The sequence below is a fragment of the Echiichthys vipera genome, assembly GCF_963691815.1.
Source record: "Echiichthys vipera genome assembly, chromosome: 21".
Classification (NCBI taxonomy): Eukaryota; Metazoa; Chordata; class Actinopteri; order Perciformes; family Trachinidae; genus Echiichthys; species Echiichthys vipera.
The window spans coordinates 22,157,608-22,179,557 of record NC_139846.1 but is presented as its reverse complement, the minus strand read 5'-3'; the positions used below and the strand labels follow the sequence as shown (position 1 = coordinate 22,179,557).

Below are 21,950 nucleotides of genomic sequence, written 5' to 3'. Positions count from 1 at the left end.
AAATAGTCACACCAAAGTTGTAAATAAACCTTGTTCATTATTTTCCTCACCAGGGCCAACTCCCCAGAGCCATCAGATGAGCAGGATCATGAAGACCCTGTGGAGCTGCAGATTAAATGTGGGCGCTGTCAGGCCATCACTCCCACCTTCGCCGACATGAAGATGCACTTGCTGTTTGTGCATGGGGAGGAGGTCCAGGCCCCACTTCACAACGGCCAAGCACTGCGCGGTGGCCGCGAGGCCGAGAATGAGCTGGTAAAGCACGCCGCCCACTACTGGCGGCAGCTCAACGAGAAGCGCAACCTGGTCAAGTGCGGCAGCTGCGACGAGGAGTTCTTCTCCTTCTCCAAGCTTAAGAGGCACATCATATCCCATCACCATGGAAGGGAGGGGGAGGTCAGCGGGACCCTCTCATCCCCAGATAGCGGGGTTGGCCTCGGGGTCCTTGCAGCAGGGGCAGCCTTTAACTGTGTGCTTTGCAGCGAGGTGTTGGACACTAAAGAGGGGGTTATGGAGCACTGGAGAGGTCGCCACCACTGTGAGCAGCCCGGCCTTCTGTGGGACGCACTGAGCTCCTACTGCGGCCAGGAAGAGGGTGAGGCGGACGGGGATCTGGACACCCCTGCTCCAAGCCCACACTATCCAGCCTAGCCCTTGCACGGGCGCGGAGCCCCTCACCGTGGTTCCTCATCACACACACACTCAGTCCTACCAATCAGCAGCACAGGGATGGAGAGTTTCTCGTATGTCTTTTATCACCAGTTTCATCTTTCACCAGTTCAGTCATTTGACTTGGTGCGAAAGGAAACCGAAAAAAAAAAAGAATATCAAGCCGACGGTGAAAATTGATCTTCGTGTTACATTTCATAGGTGATATTCTGTCTACGTCAGAGAATCCACTTTTCTAAACAATGTTGTTTTTCATTTATTTTGATTGCACTGTTCTGTTTTTCCACATTTTGTTTGGACGTATGTATTTAATATCCTGTTGGATTCTTTTTTTTTTTCTACTGCTTATTTAAATCTTATTAAAAGGGTCATTTATAACCTAGCTGACACAGTAATACTGTCAGGGTCATTTCACCCAAGCCCACGCCCCTTTTGTTATCTAGCCATGCAGCTACACTGGTCTTATGTGCTCAGAGAGTTTGAGATATCCGTGCTGAGATTTCTGCTTCATGAGAACTAACATTTTAAAAGTTGAGTGACAGCATCTCCCTGTGGAATCACTGTCCCTGTTACTCTGGATTATAGAGAGGAAAGCGTTTTTGTAGAATACTGTAAGCAACACAAACTAAATTCAATTCAAAGGTCTGAAGGTAGAACTTTCAGAGATCGTCTTCACCTCGACTGAAACCAAATCTGCGTGGCTAGATACCACTTTGGGAAAGTGAGAAAATATGTTGGGGGTGGACTGACCCTTTTTGAAATACTGAGAAGTGTAAATCGCAACAAGGGCACACTGTCTGTCACACTGGCTGACGAAATATCTACTGGCCTTGGATTATTACAGGTTCAAACAAATCACTGTGTACACAATCCTTTGATCAATATTTCAGTTATGACTTGAACTGTCACAGTCCGATTTAAGGGCAGTATTAGGGGTCCTCTGTCAACCCGGACCCATGAAGGAACACTTTCCTAACCAGCACCCGAGTGACATCCTTGTGGCCTTCTGAAAAAAGAAAAAAAAAAAAGCGGGTGTTCATGCGTAGTGTGGCTTACCGTCAGTATGCTACTCTGTAGGCCAAGTTCTGTCTCCTTGACTTGTTGATTAATGCCTATTTGTGTATTCCGTGGTATGCCAAGGGTCTTTTCACACTCGTGATTGTAGAAGTGAGGTTTGCATTTAAGCTTTTTAACCACTGACAGAATTTAGCTGACTTAGTAAATACGCAAAGGACACCATCGAACTGCCTACCTGTTGTTGCCAGCTCATGTACGCACCTGTGGAATCGTGTGCACCCAGACTCTATTGTTAGAGTCTATATAAACTGTTGTCAAGTCCAGAAGATATGCTATTTTATACTAGATTAATACAGAGGTCTTTTAGTATATTTATGCTTATGTTGGTCCTTTTCAAGAACCAGCACTGAGGCGTTTGTTACGTTTGCTTCTTCTTAGTTGGGGGGGATGCTCGATGTGTTGTTTCTTGATGGGAGGCCGTTTCTACATGGCCAGTGTCTCTGCTAGCATTTGTCTGTGTTTATCTTTCATATGAAGAAGAAAAAAACCACATCACAGGGTCAAGTGAATGTACCTGAATGTTTTCAAACCCCTACCAAAAGTATATATATATGCTAAACAGACTTATTCCATAGATAGTATATATAGATATATTGAGAATAAATATATATATATATTTACATAGAGTAACTAGTGAATCAGCTGCTGTGTTCTGTCATAGTGGAGGGAAACCAGATGAATATATCATTGTTGCACCGGCAACAAAAGCCATGGAGAGCTGTCCTTATGCGTCTCACAAAGACGCAGGACTGTGGATAAAGGGCAAAGCACTGATGCGCACGTCGCACTGAGGGGGTAATCTACAGTATATCGTGCTACTGTTCATTGAACGCCATGTTTTGAGTGTTCGTCAGTGAACCGTCCTTTTTTTTTTCTTCCCCACAAACCAGGAAGTGACAGAATTAAGGGTCAGACTTTTCTTTCTCCTCAGACGGACGAGGAACACACGCGACCGTCGGCACAAGTCGGGAAGTGAAAAATTCCACATTAGGTGATGTGATGTGTTTGATTCACTAAATAAATGTGTTGACTGTGTCCAAAAAAACAAAACAAAAGACTGAAAGTGTTTGTGCTCGTGACTGTGTGTGTACCTGAAGAGTCTGATGTTTGTGAGAATAAAGATAAGCTCTGTTGAGGACATTGGGACTGCAGTGCTTTCTTGGGTGTGACAGGAGCTTCGTGCTCGAACGTAGTTACTAACGCGTTACCAGTGCAGCCGTGGTGACTGTACCGGGTCCACAAAAGTCCGATCCAGGCAGCCCTGATCAAACATACATCAAGACTTTCTTACTGTGTTGTCCATTTCTCTCCTCAGGTGTTTTCAGAAACCCATTTCAGTGCACTGTTTAGCTGTAATTTGACCCGTCTGACTTTTCTTTTCCTTCTTCAAATCAGACCGAGCGCCTCCTCAGCTTGCATGCGTCGCTCAGCGCTGCATTGTTTCCTTGCAGTGATTGGTTGCAGGTGTTTCTAAATTCATCCAGAGGCATTTTGATCTGCACTGTTGATAAAGGAAAACAAATAATTGAGAGGTTTAGTTAGGTAAGGCCAGGCTATACACTCGTGAGCCACTTTATTAGGCACACCTGGTGCTTAATAAAGTGTCAGTGTGGTCTTCTGCTGCTGTTCCCTCTCTGTTAGAAAGTCGGTGGTGTTGTGTGTTCACAGATGCTCTCCTGCATTCCTCTGTTGGAACCAGTGGATGTTTGAGTTCCTGTTGCCTTTCTATCAGCTCCAACCAGTCTGGCCGTTCTCCTCTGACCTCTGGCAACAACGAGACGTTTGCGCCCACAGAACTGCCGCTCACTGGATCTTATCTCTCTTTGGGACCGTTCTCTATAAACCCTAGAGATGGTTGTGTGTGAAAATCCCAGTAGATCAGCAGCAGAAATACTCAGACCAGCACGTCTGGCACCAACAACCACGCCACGTTCAAAGTCACTTAAATCACCTTTCTTCCCCCGTTCTGGTGCTCGCTTTGAACTGCAGCAGATCGTCTTCACCATGTCTACATGCCTGAATGCATTGAGTTGCTGCCATGTGATTGGCTGATTAGAAATGTGCGTTAACGAGCAGTTGGACAGGTGTACCTAATAAAGTGGCCGGTGAGTGTAAAAGCAGAGCTGCAACTAATATTTGCTCATTACTGTTACTGACTAACCCTCGGGTCGACAGATGTAGGCAGTAGTCATTAGGATACGTTGTCTGAAAACCATGACTGGGAGATTTTTCACAGGATAAGTGAAACTTTGACTTGTTGATGAAAAGTTGAGATATTTCAGTCTGGACCAAAGTGGTGGACACGCTTACATTGCCGCCAACTTAATAACAGAGAAAAGCAAATAAATTCTCTTCTTTGAGAGACTGGATCCAGAGGATATTGATAAATGCTAAATGGTAAATGGACTTGTACTTATAAAGCGCCTTTCTAGTCATCTGACTACTCAAGGCTCTTTCACAGTGTTTGTCACATTCACCCGTTCACACAGACATTCACACTGATGGCAGTGGACATCTACAGACCATGTAATGTAACCATTCACACCACATTTACACACCCATGCGCAGCACGGGGACCAATTCGGGGTTCAGTGTCTTGCCCAAGGACACCTCGACATGTGGACCGGGTGAGATCGAACCACCAATCTCTCAAACAGAGGATAACCCACTCTTCCACTGAGCCACAGTCGCCCCAAATGTCTAACTGTAATAAACATGACTAAATATTTGCCTTTTAATTTCCCCTCAACCAGTTAACCGACTAATCTTCTCAGCTCTTGTAAGAAGCAGAAACACAGAATAAAGCCACACACACACACACACACACGTCATATACTCCTGCAGTAAAGAGGCCAGACTGAGTGTAGGGCGGACAGGAGAGCCACTGTGTATTCATCAGAAGAGACTCAGAGAATGGGATTAATTGTTATTTCACTCTGGAAAGGTGTGTGCACGTGTGCCGTATGTAAGGGTCGAGCAAAGTGGGCTAGCCAAAGGGCGTTTAGGAGCCTACATATGCTGCACCTCTGTGCTCCTCCCCTCCCAGCAGACCTCCCATCTGTCTGCTGTAGCATACAAAACATTATCAAACGTGTGTGCAAATGTTTCCGCCTTGTACTTTTAATGCACATCGCTGTCTCTTTTACTAGCTAGACCACACGTGCACCGCGTTATAAAAACTAGCTTTAAAATGCAACATGTTCTGAGAGATGCAAAGGTTCAGAGAAAGGTCTCCATGTTCGTTCTGTTTGCACAATGACGTGACGCCTCGTGACGCCTCGTGATGGCTTCATATTTAATAAATGGAGATGACGGTACTGATTTCCATTTCCCCCTTTGTGTGTCTTTGCAGGACGCGTTCGGAGTACAGAGAAACACTAAACCGCTCGTTTCAGATTCACGGACAACAGAGAGGGACGAGGAAGTTCAAGAATGCGCGTTGTATTCGTTTCCACGACGTCAGAACCAAGCGCTCTGCTGTAGGCCCGGCCCGACCCTGGCGCTCATTGCCACGCCGGTGTGGAATGCAGGTCCTCGGCTCTAATTGATTTGGAGGCACGTGACTCCGTATAAAAAAAGGTCAGAGGGAACTTCTGGTGTGGTTTCATGGTCCCACTCAAACAAGAGCCCAGGAGCAACAAACCCCTGACACAGAAACAACCTCGCCGGGGTTTGTTACGTCAACTCCTCAACTTCTTCAAACTAACTTCACACGGGGCTCAAAGCCTTCAGATGCGAGCGACGTAACTTCAGGTGGCTTTCAGCTCCGGCGGAACACAGATAAAGCTGCAACATCAGTACATATCAGGGCCCAATCTAGCGTCGCCATCGCACCACATCGCAGGCGCAGATAAAAAGGAAAGCGCTATACGGTGATGCATATTTCCCTTTAATCAGAGCTAACGTGTACCACAGCCGTCACACTGCACTCCCACCTCACTGTGGCTCTCAGGGGGACAGGGGAGATCAAAGCCATCCCCCTACTTGTACATGATCAGTGGGAAAGAAGGAGAACTGCTCTGTTTCTTTCTTTCTTTCTTTCTTTCTTTGGGTCTCGGAGCTACACCTCCTTTAACACAACCACGGCCCCGGAAGTGATGAGATCGAGCAAACCGCGTGTATAAACAGAAATGTAGTTACACGGTGTCCGTACCTGACGCAGGGTCAAGTGAAAGGGCTAAACAGCAGGGAGGAAAGAAGACCGCTCGACAACACGCAGGGAGACGGAGGATAACAAAACTGGCGTCACTGGGAGAATGTCGGGGGAGATTTATAGGACAGTAAAAATGTGACCCACACTGACCACAGATGTTTTGGAGAACAGCTCGGGGGTGTAGCGTGAGCGCAACGTGCAATGTTTTGGCCAAGCGGAAGCTCCACTCCCACCCTCTCACTTCTCAGTGTTCCTGCCCCGTTGCCAGTCCGTCTTAATACACTAACATCCACGAAGTGTCTGTCGGCACGTGCGGTACGTCGGTGATACATGTGCGCGTTCATCAAAGTGATTCTATGGTTTCATCAAAGATTTATAAACCCTCCTGGATGTCAGGACTTAGATGTACAAATCGGTAATCCCACATCTATGAACTCTCCCTCCATCTCTCTCTCTCTCTCTCTCTCTCTCTCTCTCTCTCTCTATGTGGAGATGTGATCCGCCCTTCCCTGCCCCGCTGCCTCTCGGTCTCAGGTTTCAAAGCGTCCCGTCTCTCCTCACCCTCCCAGATTAGTCATCTAATGAGCAGCAGGGCTGATCAGGTGAATAATTGATGACGGGCGGCTGGAAAAAAGGCATCGATCCGAGCCGGGCTGTGGCTCTAAATGGAGCAGGGATGGAGACACCTCAGGAGGATAAGCAGGCGCAGGTACAACACTGCAGCGCTCTGTGCTGTTTGTATGGACTAATAGGATTCAGATGAATGGAAAGGACAAAGGGGAAAGAGCCGCTGGGCCTTTACACTTTTGTTCTCTTGATGAAAGACGAGCACCACGCTATGAGACAATGTCTGCCACTGTCAGTACAGAGTTGGAATATATTTAGACTGTGGAGGTAATAATGTTGTGGAATATTTGATTATAATAGTCCAGAACCATTAGCATTAGGCTCATGCTAGGCTTGTGGTGCAGAGACAACCACCTGTGATGCAAGTGGCGTTGTTGGGTATAGATGGTAAGCAAAGATTTGCGATAGTCTCGCAAGATGGTAAAGATCAGGCATCGACCTTGAATCTATATTAAGAAGAAGAAGAAGAAGAATTCCTTTATTAGTCCCGCGAATGGGAAAATTCAATTTTCACTCTATTATTTTTCATGTTACACACACACACACAGGCCCGAAATACACACACATGCACAAACAGCACCTATATACATGCAACTAATGGAGAGATGTTAGAGCGAGGGGGCTGCCAGTGACCAGCGCCCCGAGCAGTTGGGGGTTCGGTGCCTTGCTCAACAGCACCTCTGCAGTGCCCAGGAGATGAAATAGGGTTAGGGTTGGAGAGTTTCGGGAAATCTAGGATTAGCATCTAGACCAGGGCTGCCCAATCCTGCTCCTGGAGGGCCACTGTCCTGCATGTTTGAGGTTTCTCCCGGCTCTAACACACCTGAGACTGACGGTTTTAATACCTGTGACACACTTTAGCTGCTTGATAACGAGCCCATCATTAGATTCAGGTGTGTTGGAGCAGAGAGGAACCTAAACCATGCAGGACAGTGGCTCTCCAGGAGCAGGGTTGGGCAGCCCTGATCTAGACCAAAGAAACAGATTAGATCTAAATTCTATGTGTGCAGCTAACTGTCAGCCACTTAAGTGTCTGGCTGCTCGTTTCCAATCAGCAGGTTTCCATGTAAGAAGCCTTGTAATGATCAGACCATGGCTGATAGAGAGAGGTGCAAACTACAGCAGCTTTTACTTCTTGTCCAACTTGTGCATAAAAGGGAAGACATAAGGAAGGAAATGTATGCGTGGAAATAAATGCAGTTTTCCAACCTTCACTAAAGGTTTCTAAATTACGAGGCGGATTGCCGGCTGCAGCCATTTTGGGATTTGTGACTTAGGGCGCACTCACGCTGTCCGCCTGTACCGTGCCCCGTGCTTTAGGGTACTTGTCCCCCCCCCTCTAGCCCCGCAGGCCAGCCCCGTTTTTACTCACACTACCTGGGCCTCGCTCGAATGCTTCTTGCTGTCCATACGTCATCACGCCGTAACACGTCACACGCATTGATGACGTCATGGCGATGCGTGGCTTTGTTTCCAAATCTTTCCGTAGACCTCGGAGTTTTTGTGCGTCTTGTCGACTGTTTTTGAATCTTTTCATCGACCAAATCTGCAGTAAACACTCCACCTCCGCATCACACCAACATGAACCTTTCGCCGCCATTGTTGTTGTTGTTGTTAAATGTCTGCGCATGGTCCGCGCGCTCGTGCTCGTACATGTGCAAACACGCTCGACAAAAGCCCACCTCTCCCAAACGGTCCGTGGCCGGTAAGCGTGCCGCAGCTAGGCGCGGTACGGTTGCACTCACACTGCTCAAAGGAACTAGACTTTACCTGTAAAACCTGTTTGGGCACGGTACGGAAGGACAGTGTGAGTGCGCCCTTGACTTCTGATTTTTCACAGATTTAGGAGCTGATTTTGAAATTTTGTTGGAAATATTCTTAGACTAAAAATATAGGAATCCTAAAATTAGGACTGACACGGCTATTTATTTATTTCGTTTGTTAGTTAGTTACTCCTAAATCAGCGAGTTAGGACCTACTCTGCCGTGAGATGTTTTGGGAACATGGGCCCAGATTCTGAGTGCTGAGAGCAACTTAGTCAGTGGTTCACATTAAATAGCTCAACTAAATACACATCTCTGTCTCCTGTTCCATTCCTGTCTGGATCCAATAGTTCCATGCTCTTCAGCATGAGAGGTGACTGCACAGCCAACCGCGCCAAATCCAAAATATGCTTTTGATTTGTTGGAGACATTGTTTCTGCCAAAGGAGCGAGCTTAGCCCACCGCTCCAACTTCGTACATTCCAGCGAGTGCTGACATGGAAGTATGGACAGCTTAAAGAGTATTGAAGAGCTCTCCACTCTCTTTGCATCAGTCCTGCTTTAAAAAGAAGTGATTTTTCTTTTCAGGAGTGGCCATGTAAGCACCGACACGACGGTCTTCGAGACAAGCGCGGGGGATTCTCACCTAATGGATCTACCCTGGTTTAGGTGAGGGGTGGTGCACTTTGACCAATAACGACCAAGTCTTTTTTCATTCCTTGAATTTGTCCGATTTCGGCGTCGCCTCTCAGAAGTTCCTGAATCTCGTCTGCAGTTAGACATTTCATTGCCGTCTGTGTGTCAATGACCCTTCTCCTTCATCCATGGGTGTTTGAATTCTTCTGGCTTCGTGCCGGCCTCATGATAGAAACGTCATCGACACGAGCACTCGCCTGCCGGGAATCCTCCGGACAATGAGCTGCTCCATTCACACAAGGACTCAGTCGGACATTACGCTGACTTTGTAACAGTGAGCTTGCAGGGTAAAGTCCATTCAATGTCCGATCCATCTGGCATTTGAGGTCTCACGTACAGCTCCTCCGAGTGGTGTCGAGCTACGTTCAGGGCAGCGGTGCACGTGTGAAAGGGCCTCACTGTGATCACTCTGTATGTGGAACACCTTATCCTGACACGGAGCTTATGGACAGTATGTTGGTGACATTGCTCTGAGTGCGCCCGCCTCATCTTGTCCATGTCGCTTCAATGGGGAATCCGCTACAGGGCGCTGCTCATAGCCTTTTGGTCCAGATGGTCAAGAGCTCCCAGTGTTCAGCGGGGTAGGCGCCGTTCGCCCAGGGGAACTCCTGCCATCTGTTCCAATCCTCTCCTCTCTTCTCATATAACTCTCTGAGCCTCCATCCACTGAATGTAAAGGCTTGAATCAGTCAGGATCAAGGTCCGGTTCTGCCCATGTTGCTCCTTGACCGATGAGTAAATAAAATCAGCTCACTTTCAGATTGTAACATCAATTTCGGAGCTGATGAGAAAAGTGCGACTGTCTATTTCTTCTATTTCTTCTATTTCTTCTATTTCTGCTGCCTGAGAGAGTGTGTGTGTGTGTGTGTGCGTGTGTGTGTGTGCGTGCGTGTGTGCGTGGGTGTCCAGCAGAATTCAAACAAAACAGAGAGCATCTTACTGGAGTCATCTTAGCTCCGGGGAATGTGGCGAGATAACGGGATGCTAATGCTGCTCTTCCCCTGTGGGGAATAACGTCTCTGCCTGAGCGGTAACCTACATTTACAGAGCCCTCTTACACATAAGCTTAATGAATCGGGCCTGCTGGAAGACAAATTGACCCTTCATATGAGCATACGCACGGATATAACAACCGTCAATACAATCATTCCAGACACACACACACACACACACACACACACACACACGTAAACAAGGAGGCTTCTGTTTGCTGTAGTGCAAAAGCTAACAAGGTTAGCAAGTAAGCAGGCATCTGAATCAGTAATTTATTTAGTTCGTCTGGCTCCAAGGAGCCGGGGGCGTGGAAGAAGCTTCTTCTGCACAGTATTGTGTGTGTGTGTGTGTGTGTGTGTGCGTGTGTGTGTGTGTGTGTGTGTGTGTGTGTGTGTGTGTGTGTGTGTGTGTGTGTGTGTGAGAGAGAGAGAAAGTGAGGTTTTGAGGCCGTCACCCACCCATTATTTCTTCTGGCTCCCACCTGCAATTAAAACAATAAAAAGACAAGTGGGGAAATTCCCGTCACTGATTTGATCGGTCAATTAGCTCACGCATATGTAATGTCTCCTGCAGTTAACTAAAAAACTGAGTAGATTAAGGAGGGCCGCCTGGATTTACTGCATTTTGTCCAAAGCATGAAGGGAGGGGGATGTGTTGCATTACACCGTAAGTGAGTCGAGTGTGTGTGTGTGTGTGTGTGTGTGTGTGTGTGTAAAACAGAGAGAGATATATACTCACCACCTCCACCCTTGTCTCATCCATTGTCCCTTCCCCCACAGCAGTGACTCCGGCTGGGATCCGCTCACCATCTCCCCCCTGGGGAAGACCGCCATCCAACTCGGGTCGTCACAATCAATTATACTCATCCCCCCTTTTTCTCCTCGGCAGCGTTTACATGAGTCACATTTCTCAGACCCTGTCTCAAGCATCCACTTTCTTTCCTTCCTTCCTTCCCTGATTCCTTTCGCAACACACCTCGCCCAGCACCCTGAGGCCCCCCTCTGTCAGGACCCAGGAATAATTCCCCTCCTTTTCCTCCGGAAAGCGGCGCAAGGTGATAAATCTGCAGCGATGTACTGTAGAAAAAAATCAAATGAAGGAGAAGAGAAGGGAAGCCTCGAGGCTCGGCCTTACTGCTCGGCACAGCAAAAAAAAAAAACCCACACAGCTCAAAAGAACAGTCCATCCCAGAAGGATGGAGATGTGGCATTAGAAAGAGGAGTGACAGGGTGAAAGAGGACAGTTAAAGAGAGTTACTCACCTCACCTCGGATCCTGGATGCATGGTTGTGAAGGCAGCTGGGTTTGCTCGCAGGACTCACACGGTACAGCTGGAAGCCTTCAGCTCCCCTCCTGAGCCAGAGCTGTAAAAACATCTTTCAACATCTATGCAAAGCAGAATCACCTTAGACCTGTGATGCTCAGTTGTGGAAACACGCTCAGGTATCGCAGATCGTATTGAGAGGAAAACAATAGATCTGTGACCCAGGGCTGATATGTGGGAGAATTCGTGTCCATCAAGATAATCAATACCACGTTAGATGCTAGAGCGCAGCCAAGGAGAGGTTCTGGTGCTCCCAACACTTCTCGTATTTAAAGCCTGACTGGTTTTAACAGCTCACAGAAGGAGGGGTTCGATACCTACTGTACGGGGCATCCGCGGGCTCCACACAAACACTTAGGGAGCAAAGCTGCAGTGTTTACCTGATCAAATGAGTAACAGAAACTACACACAATGCAGGGCGTAATTGGCATTGACGGCGTTTAAAAGCCCTCCTCCTCCCCTGCAAACACCTGCAGCCCATGAAGCCGGGCAGCCCCCTGGGAAATCACACATTAGCATTTAGCCGTTTCATCTGCCGTACTAATCAGAGCCAAACGTTTCAATAATACAACACAAGAGCAGTTACGCAACCCAATGAAAGGGCTGAGAGAGAGAAAGAGCACTCAGTGAGAAGGTATTTGCAGGGGTTGTGAAGCATTTGGCACATGCGCTAAATAGCTGGATGGATCTGGGTGGGGTGGAGGGTGGAGGGTGAGCCAGTGACCCCGGCCGACCTCCCAGCGGTGTTCCATGTAACTGCAGTGTGTTGAAATCTGTGAGATTTACACACAACTCAAAACAGGAGTGTGGAGTCTGCAGGCATGCTCAGGGGCTCTGGGAGGCTCTACTTGAGCTAAAGGCTAACATCAGCATGCTAACATGCCAACAGTGATGATGTTTCATATTGATTATATCATGTTTAACGTCTTAATTTAGCATGTTAGCATGCTAACATTAGCTAATTAACACCAATGTATGTATGGAAATTAGTAGTAGTCATTTGCTTGTTTCTCCCTAAAGTAATGAACTCATTAACAATTACTGCATTTAAATATAATTAGGGAAATATCTACTTCAATTATCTTATTAATGAACGCCATATAAGGGATAATGTAGAGCTTATTCCACGGCTACATAATCTACATAATCATAATCAATAGTTTGACACATAATGTTGATTTAAAAATGGCCGTCTAAGAATGGTGTGTTAGATTCTGAGGTTAAAACAGCGTCCTCAGCAGCATCAGCTCTAAACAGGAGCAGAAAATGGCCGCCCCTGACGGAGGTTTGCTGCTCCATACGTGTCCAAGTCTCTTCTTCAAACACTTGCCTTAGCCTGAACCATGTTTCGTACAGTAGTTACTTCACGTCAGTGGATTTCTCTGCCGTCCAGCCCCGTGTCTTTTAACCGTTTGCTTGTTCTCTTTCCTGTCGTCCAGTCATTAACCGATACTCCAAAGTTTTCGGTATTAGAAAGAGTGATGGAAAGCTAAATTTGGGTGTGTTTTTTTTATTTATTTATTTTTGTTGGACAATAACTTTACCAGACCTCTTTCTGAGACTCGGTGGACTTGGTCCTTAGCAACAGTCTGCTATACATAGCAACAGTGTCGTATAAAACCATATATGATTAGACGTTTGTGTTAGAGACGTTCCATCTCTCTCTCTCTCTGTATGTGATGTGGGTGTCTCTCGTCCCGGTGGTGTGGATCAAAGCGGCGTTGAGCAGCAGGGGGCTGAGAGACGGCGCTGTACGTTTGCATTGCCAGACCTATTATCTCCCCAGAAGTAGTGGAATTACAGTACTGTGTTACTTTCCTGACACTATTATCGGGATTCGTTATCTGGGTTTCGCGGATATCTGCACCAATTATAATGACAATTTATTCAATACTTACGTGTGTGGTGGCCTGACATTGCTGTGTTGCTGGCTAGCGTGGCCCAGGAAACTGTCTGGTTAAGTTATCGACCAGTGTTTCAGTATTAATTCTAGCTGAAACACACTACGTGGATGTTCCTCGCTCACACTAACTGGCAGGTTAGTTTAGGTTACACCCACTCTGGAACCACCTACATAACAATTCATCAACTTCATACAGCCCCCCCTTTAGACGCCAACCTCTCCTGCAGTCTGTGCTCCCTTCCTGGAGCTTGGCAGCCCCTGATCAGCCTCTCTGGCCTGCAGTGAGCAGGAAATGGCCTATTGTTCTGAGATAATGTGAAATATAATGTTCCCCTGCACTCTTGGAAGGCATTCTGCCCTGACAGCCTCATCGCTGTGGGCAACGGTAGGCGCCAAGTATATGAGCACCTGCCAAACAGAGACGTCCATCAGCAGTGCGGTGATGCTGGTTTACAGCAGAGAGAGGAGAGGGGAATCCCCCGAAGACTTGTGGGAAAACAAGCACCTCTCACACAGCCGTTTCGCGAAAACTCACCTCCGCCCACTCGATACAACCTAGGAGATTTTCTATCATCTTCCGAAGCACATGTGAAAAAACACCTCTGAGTGCACCGGAGGCGAAGCAGCGTGCAGCTAAAACGTTGCAGGAGAGCTTCTTCATCGTTCCCGCTGGAAGGAACCGGAGTCAAACACTTACATCAGCGACGCTCGGCGGATTCATTCCCCTTTAAATCAGTTCATCAATTCGAGCCGATGAGAATCCCAGTTTGTGAATTCACACCCTCGCGGACACATGTGAGCAGTTCGTTTCCAAACGCCACCACGCAGGCCGTGTTTTGGAGGGGCCTCGCAGCACAACATGACGAGGTCCTGCATGTAGTCAGACGCTGAAACCCTCACTGATCATTACAGTACACTGCGGAGCCGCACTCTCCCTGCTGTGGAAACAGTGAGGGAGATGTTTATTTGAGTGAATCACTAGCCAAAAACTCATAAATATCCTTGGCAACGGTACAGATTAACAAAGCAGTTTTTGCGGAACAGGAACACCGGAGAGCGAGAGAGGGACCTTCCACATTTTGTAATGGAAACAGAGCAACATTTGAACCCAAATGGCTGCAGGAACAGGGTTTGTGAACACGACACGAGTAACCACAGTTTGTCACTCTCCCTCATTCCGCTCCTCGTGAGTATGAAGTCAGTACGGCTCACGCTTTAACAGCTTATTACTGTCACCCTTTCTGAACTCGAGACATTAGCTCCTCTGAAGGATAATTATGGGGCTTGTATTTCAAGTCCTGATGGCATAATTAATAACTGTATCCAAGAAACTTTATTTAGGATCATCTCAACAGCTGGCAGGACCTGCGTGTTTGAAAAGGCTGCTACTTGAGGTGGCTTTGCACCTTTTTCTCCCCCGAATCTATTCAGCTGTTGTCTGAGATAACGCGTTCTCAGAAACCATGAAGAAATGCTCCTACAACTCGAACATCTTCAAATGGGATTCTCCGGGAGGTGAAATATGTAGAGGGCGGCACATTCAGGTAATAAAAGGGTGTAAATCTGTCAGATTAGTGACAAAAATGAGAGTGTGTGGGATTAAGGTAAAGCAAGGATGTGGCTCTTTTTTGCTTTATTACTCATCTTACATTCAAGGGATCTTTTTTGGAGGAGGTACGCACATAAATGGATTAAAGTCACAATTCAGTCCACGGACAAAACCGACATTTAGGCATATATCCTCCTTCACTGTATTTGTGTGACTGCATGCTTTGATGTTCAACCAGCCGCCCACTGTGACTTTCTCACAGCTCCTGAATCGTCTGTTCAGCAGAGCTTTGGCTCAGGCGTTTGGAGGTGCCTAACACTGCCATCTATTGTTCCTCTTCTAAAGGCTCTTAGGTTGCGCTTCACAGTTGGAAGTGTATTGTCTTCAAGATTAAAGGAGGCCTCACTGCACAGGGTGGAAGTTTTGTAAAGTAACTTTTATTGAACTGTGCGTCTCACCTGGGCCTTGCAGTTTTTTCATACTTTTGGGATTATGTGGGTTTCTCAAGTAGTTTTTATAGTTTATATTAGTTTATTTCCCCAGGAAAAATTAACCAGCATAATTGTAATTGTCAGGGGGGGAAATTGTTGTATGTAAATGTAAGAGACTTCCCCTACCCCCCTATTTATGGCCACGAGCTTTCCATTGGTACCAATATGGAGTCTCTACGTTCCTATCAAAAGTTATGGCCTATTTAAAATAGAGTTAAGGTTTAGGATTAGGGTTAGGGTTTAGGATTAGGGTTAGGGTTTAGGAATTAGGGTAAGGGTTCTCTTGGAGGGGTCTCTACGACGTTCCTATCAAAGGAAAAAAAAATAGGCGCACAATTGTTTTATATCGAAGGGTTCCCGATGTCCGATCGCAACGAGCACGAGTGCACTCAGCACCCACAAAATAGGGGGGGTAGCCCAAGTTTCAAGTCTCTAAAATAACCCGAACCCCTAACCCCTAACCCTAATCCCAAACCCTAACCTTAACCCTAATCCCAAACCCTAACCCTAACCCTAATCCCAACCCTAACCCTAACCCTAACCCTAACCCTAATCCCAACCCTAACCCTAACCCTAATCCCAACCCTAACCCTAACCCTAATCCCAACCCTAACCCTAACCCTAACCCTAATCCCAACCCTAACCCTAACCCTAACCCTACCCTAACCCTAATCCCAATCCTAACCCTAATCCCAAACCCTAACCCTAACCCTAATCCCAACCCTAACCCTAACCCTAACCCGAACCCTAACCCTAATCCCAACCCTAACCCTAACCCTAACCCTAACCCTAATCCCAAACCTTAACCCTATTTTAAATAGACCATAACTTTTGATAGGAACGTCGTAGAGACTCCATCTTTGTACCAATGGAAAGCGCGTGGCCATAATTAGGGGGGTAGGCGAAGTCTCATTAAATAAGAACTTAAGGAAAAAAAAATAGGCACACAATTGTTTTATATCGAAGGGTTCCCGATGTCCGATCGCAACGAAACCAGCACGAGTGCACTCAGCACCCACAAAATAGGGGGGGTAGCCCAAGTTTCAAGTCTCTAAAATAACCCTAACCCCTAAACCCTAACCCTAATCCTAAACCCTAATCCTAAACCCTGACCCTAATCCCAACCCTAACCCTAACCCTAATCTCAACCCTAACCCTAACCCTAACCCCAACCCTAACCCTAACCCTAACCCTAACCCTAATCCCAACCCTAACCCTAACCCTAACCCTACCCTAACCCTAATCCCAATCTAAACCTAATCCCAAACCCTAACCCTAATACCAACCCTAACCCTAACCCCAACCCTAACCTTAACCCTAACCCCAACCCTAACCCCAACCCCAACCCCAACCCTAACCCTAACCCTAACCCTAACCCTAACCCCAACCCTAACCCTAACCCCAACCCTAACCCTAACCCTAACCCCAACCCTAACCCTAACCCTAACCCTAATCCCAACCCTAACCCTAACCCTAATCCCAACCCTAACCCTAACCCTAATCCCAACCTTAACCCTAACCCTAACCCTAATGCCAAACCTTAACCCTATTTTAAATAGGCCATAACTTTTGATAGGAACGTCGTAGAGACTCCATCTTGGTACCAATGGAAAGCGCGTGGCCATAATTAGGGGGGTAGGCGAAGTCTCATTAAATAAGCACCTAAGGAAAATGAATAGGCACACAATTGTTTTATATCGAAGGGTTCTCGATGTCCGATCGCAACGAAACCAGCACGAGTGCACTCAGCACCCACGAAATAGGGGGGGTAGCCCAAGTTTCAAGTCTCTAAAATAACCCTAACCCCTAAACCCTAACCCTAATCCTAAACCCTAACCTTAACCCTAACCCTAACCCTAACCCTAACCTCAAACCTAACCCTAACCCTAACCCTAACCCCAACCCTAACCCCAGCCCCAACCCTAACCCTAATCCTAACCCCAACCCTAACCCTAACGCCAACCCTAACCCTAACCCTAACGCCAACCCTAACCCTAACCATAACCCAACCCCCACTCTAACCCTAACCCTAACCCCAACCCCAACCCCAACCCTAACCCCAACCCCAACCCCAACCCTAACCCCAACCCTAACCCTAATCCCAACCCTAACCCTAACCCTAATCCAAACCCTAACCCTAACCCTAATCCCAACCCTAACCCTAACCCTAATCCCAACCATAACCCTAACCCTAATCCCAAACCTAACCCTAACCCTGATCCCAAACCTTAACCCTATTTTAAATAGACCATAACTTTTGATAGGAACGTCGTAGAGACTCCATCTTGGTACCGATGGAAAGCGCGTGGCCATAAATAGGGGGGTAGGCAAAGTCTCATTAAATGAGCACCTAAGGAAAAAAAAATAGGCACACAATTGTTTTATATCGAAGGGTTCCCGATGTCCGATCGCAACGAAACCAGCACGAGTGCACTCAGCACCCACGAAATAGGGGGGGTAGCCCAAGTTTCAAGTCTCTAAAATAGTCCTAAACCCTAACCCTAACCCTAATCCTAAACCCTAACCCTAATCCCAACCCTAACCCTAATCCCTAACCCTAACCCTAACCCCAACCCTAACCCTAACCCTAACCCTAACCCTAACCCCAACCCTAACCCTAACCCCAACCCTAACCCTAACCCTAACCCTAACCCCAACCCTAACCCCAACCCCAACCCCAACCCTAACCCTAATCCTAATCCTAACCCTAACCCTAACCCTAACCCTAACCCTAACCCTAATCTCAAACCTTAACCCTAACCCTAACCCTAACCCTAACCCTAATCTCAAACCTTAACCCTATTTTAAATAGGCCATAACTTTTGATAGGAACGTCGTAGAGACTCCATCTTGGTACCAATGGAAAGCGAAGGGCCATAAATAGGGGGGTAGGCGAAGTCTCAACAAATGAGCACCTAAGGGGAAAAAAATAGGCACAGAATTGTTCAAGATCAAAGGGTTCCCGACGTCCGATCGCAACAGAACTAGCACGAGTGCACTCAGCGCCCAGGAAATAGGGGGGGTAGCCAAAGTTTCAAGTCTATAAACTAACCCTAACCCCTAAACCCTAACCCTAATCCTAACCCTAACCCTAACCCCAACCCCAACCCCAACCCCAACCCCAACCCTAACCCTAACCCCAACCCTAACCCCAACCCTAACCCTAACCCTAACCCCAACCCCAACCCCAACCTCAACCCTAACCCTAACCCTAACCCTAATCTCAAACCTTAACCCTAACCCTAACCCTAACCCTAACCCTAACCCTAACCCTAATCTCAAACCTTAACCCTATTTTAAATAGGCCATAACTTTTGATAGGAACGTCGTAGAGACTCCATCTTGGTACCAATGGAAAGCGAAGGGCCATAATTAGGGGGGTAGGCGAAGTCTCATTAAATAAGCACCTAAGGAAAATAATAGGCACACAATTGTTTTATATCGAAGGGTTCCCGATGTCCGATCGCAACGAAACCAGCACGAGTGCACTCAGCACCCACGAAATAGGGGGGGTAGCCCAAGTTTCAAGTCTCTAAAATAACCCTAACCCTAATCCTAAACCCTAACCCTAATCCTAAACCCTAACCCTAACCCTAATCCCAACCCTAACCCTAATCCCAAACCCTAACCCTAACCCTAATACCAACCCTAACCCTAACCCCAACCCCAACCCCAACCCTAACCCTAACCCTAACCCCAACCCTAACCCTAACCCTAACCCTAACCCTAACCCCAACCCTAACCCTAACCCTAACCCCAACCCTAACCCTAACCCCAACCCCAACCCTAACCCTAACCCTAATCCTAATCCTAACCCTAACCCTAATCTCAAACCTTAACCCTAACCCTAACCCTAACCCTAACCCTAATCTCAAACCTTAACCCTATTTTAAATAGGCCATAACTTTTGATAGGAACGTCGTAGAGACTCCATCTTGGTACCAATGGAAAGCGAAGGGCCATAAATAGGGGGGTAAACGAAGTCTCAACAAATGAGCACCTAAGGGGAAAAAAATAGGCACAGAATTGTTCAAGATCAAAGGGTTCCCGACGTCCGATCGCAACGAAACTAGCACGAGTGCACTCAGCGCCCAGGAAATAGGGGGGGTAGCCAAAGTTTCAAGTCTCTAAACTAACCCTAACCCCTAAACCCTAATCCTAACCCTAACCCTAACCCTAACCCCAACCCTAACCCTAACCCTAACCCTAACCCTAACCCCAACCCTAACCCCAACCCTAACCCTAACCCTAACCCAACCCCAACCCTAACCCCAACCCCAACCCAAACCCTAACCCTAACCCTAACCCTAATCTCAAACCTTAACCCTAACCCTAACCCTAACCCTAATCTCAAACCTTAACCCTATTTTAAATAGGCCATAACTTTTGATAGGAACGTCGTAGAGACTCCATCTTGGTACCAATGGAAAGCGAAGGGCCATAAATAGGAGGGTAGGCGAAGTCTCAACAAATGAGCACCTAAGGGGAAAAAAATAGGCACAGAATTGTTCAAGATCAAAGGGTTCCCGACGTCCGATCGCAACAGAACTAGCACGAGTGCACTCAGCGCCCAGGAAATAGGGGGGGTAGCCAAAGTTTCAAGTCTATAAACTAACCCTAACCCCTAAACCCTAACCCTAATCCTAACCCTAACCCCAACCCCAACCCCAACCCCAACCCCAACCCTAACCCTAACCCCAACCCTAACCCCAACCCCAACCCCAACCCCAACCCTAACCCTAACCCTAATCCTAACCCTAACCCTAACCCTAACCCTAATCTCAAACCTTAACCCTAACCCTAACCCTAACCCTAATCTCAAACCTTAACCCTATTTTAAATAGGCCATAACTTTTGATAGGAACGTCGTAGAGACTCCATCTTTGTACCAATGGAAAGCACGTGGCCATAATTAGGGGGGTAGGCTCATTAAATAAGAACTTAAGGAAAAAAAAATAGGCACACAATTGTTTTATATCGAAGGGTTCCCGATGTCCGATCGCAACGAAACCAGCACGATGCCAAACCTTAACCCTATTTTAAATAGGCCATAACTTTTGATAGGAACGTCGTAGAGACTCCATCTTGGTACCAATGGAAAGCGCGTGGCCATAATTAGGGGGGTAGGCGAAGTCTCATTAAATAAGCACCTAAGGAAAATGAATAGGCACACAATTGTTTTATATCGAAGGGTTCCCGATGTCCGATCGCAACGAAACCAGCACGAGTGCACTCAGCACCCACGAAATAGGGGGGGGTAGCCCAAGTTTCAAGTCTCTAAAATAACCCTAACCCCTAAACCCTAACCCTAATCCTAAACCCTAACCTTAACCCTAACCCTAACCCTAACCCTAACCCCAAACCTAACCCTAACCCTAACCCCAACCCTAACCCCAGCCCCAACCCTAACCCTAATCCTAACCCCAACCCTAACCCTAACGCCAACCCTAACCCTAACCCTAACGCCAACCCTAACCCTAACCATAACCCAACCCCCACTCTAACCCTAACCCTAACCCCAACCCCAACCCTAACCCCAACCCCAACCCCAACCCTAACCCCAACCCTAACCCTAATCCCAACCCTAACCCTAACCCTAATCCAAACCCTAACCCTAACCCTAATCCCAACCCTAACCCTAACCCTAACCCCAACCCCAACCCCAACCCTAACCCTAACCCTAATCTCAAACCTTAACCCTAACCCTAACCCTAACCCTAATCTCAAACCTTAACCCTATTTTAAATAGGCCATAACTTTTGATAGGAACGTCGTAGAGACTCCATCTTGGTACCAATGGAAAGCGAAGGGCCATAAATAGGGGGGTAGGCGAAGTCTCAACAAATGAGCACCTAAGGGGAAAAAAATAGGCACAGAATTGTTCAAGATCAAAGGGTTCCCGACGTCCGATCGCAACGAAACTAGCACGAGTGCACTCAGCGTCCAGGAAATAGGGGGGGGGTAGCCAAAGTTTCAAGTCTCTAAACTAACCCTAACCCCTAAACCCTAACCCTAATCCTAAACCCTAACCCTAACCCTAACCCTAACCTTAACCCTAACCCTAACCCTAACCCTAACCCTAATCTCAAACCTTAACCCTATTTTAAATAGGACATAACTTTTGATAGGAACGTCGTAGAGACTCCATTTTGGTACCAATGGAAAGCGCCTGGCCATAATTAGGGGGGGGGGGGGGGGTTGTTGAGCAAGGCACTGAAGTGAAAAGATTTAATTTCTCTTGCGAGATTAATAAAAGGAATTCTTCCGGACACAACCACACCAGGAAAACACCACAAAATCATGAAAAAACGACTATAAACAGATAATAAACACCACAAAAACGTGAAAAAACGATTAAAAACAGATGAAAACACCACAAAAATGTGAAAAAGCGATTAAAAACAGATGAAAACACCACAAAAAGTTTAAAAAACGACTAAAAACAGGCGCAAATCACCACAAAAATGTGAAAAAACGACTAAACAGACGCAAAACACCCTAAAAAGTGGAAAAAACGACAAAAAAAAAGCAAAACACCACAAAAATGTGAAAAAACGACTAAAAAGAAGCAAAACATCACAAAAATGTGAAAAAACAACTAAAAAGAGATGCAAAACACCACAAAAATGTGAAAAAACGACTAAAAACAGACGCAAAACACCATAAAAACTGAAAAAACCGACTAAAAACAGAAGCAAAACACCACA

The 21,950-nt window shown here is 46.8% G+C and overlaps 1 protein-coding gene across 1 annotated transcript in view; it reads left to right on the top strand.

Moving 5' to 3' along the window:
* Positions 1-2,881, top strand: part of znf438 (zinc finger protein 438) — a 52,137-nt gene extending 49,256 nt beyond the window's left edge. The window contains exon 4 of the mRNA XM_083936468.1: positions 54-2,881. Coding sequence (XP_083792594.1) covers positions 54-651 — 598 coding nt within the window. The 3' untranslated portion in view covers positions 652-2,881. The remainder of the gene's footprint in view (positions 1-53) is intronic.
* The last annotated feature ends 19,069 nt before the right edge of the window (positions 2,882-21,950 follow it).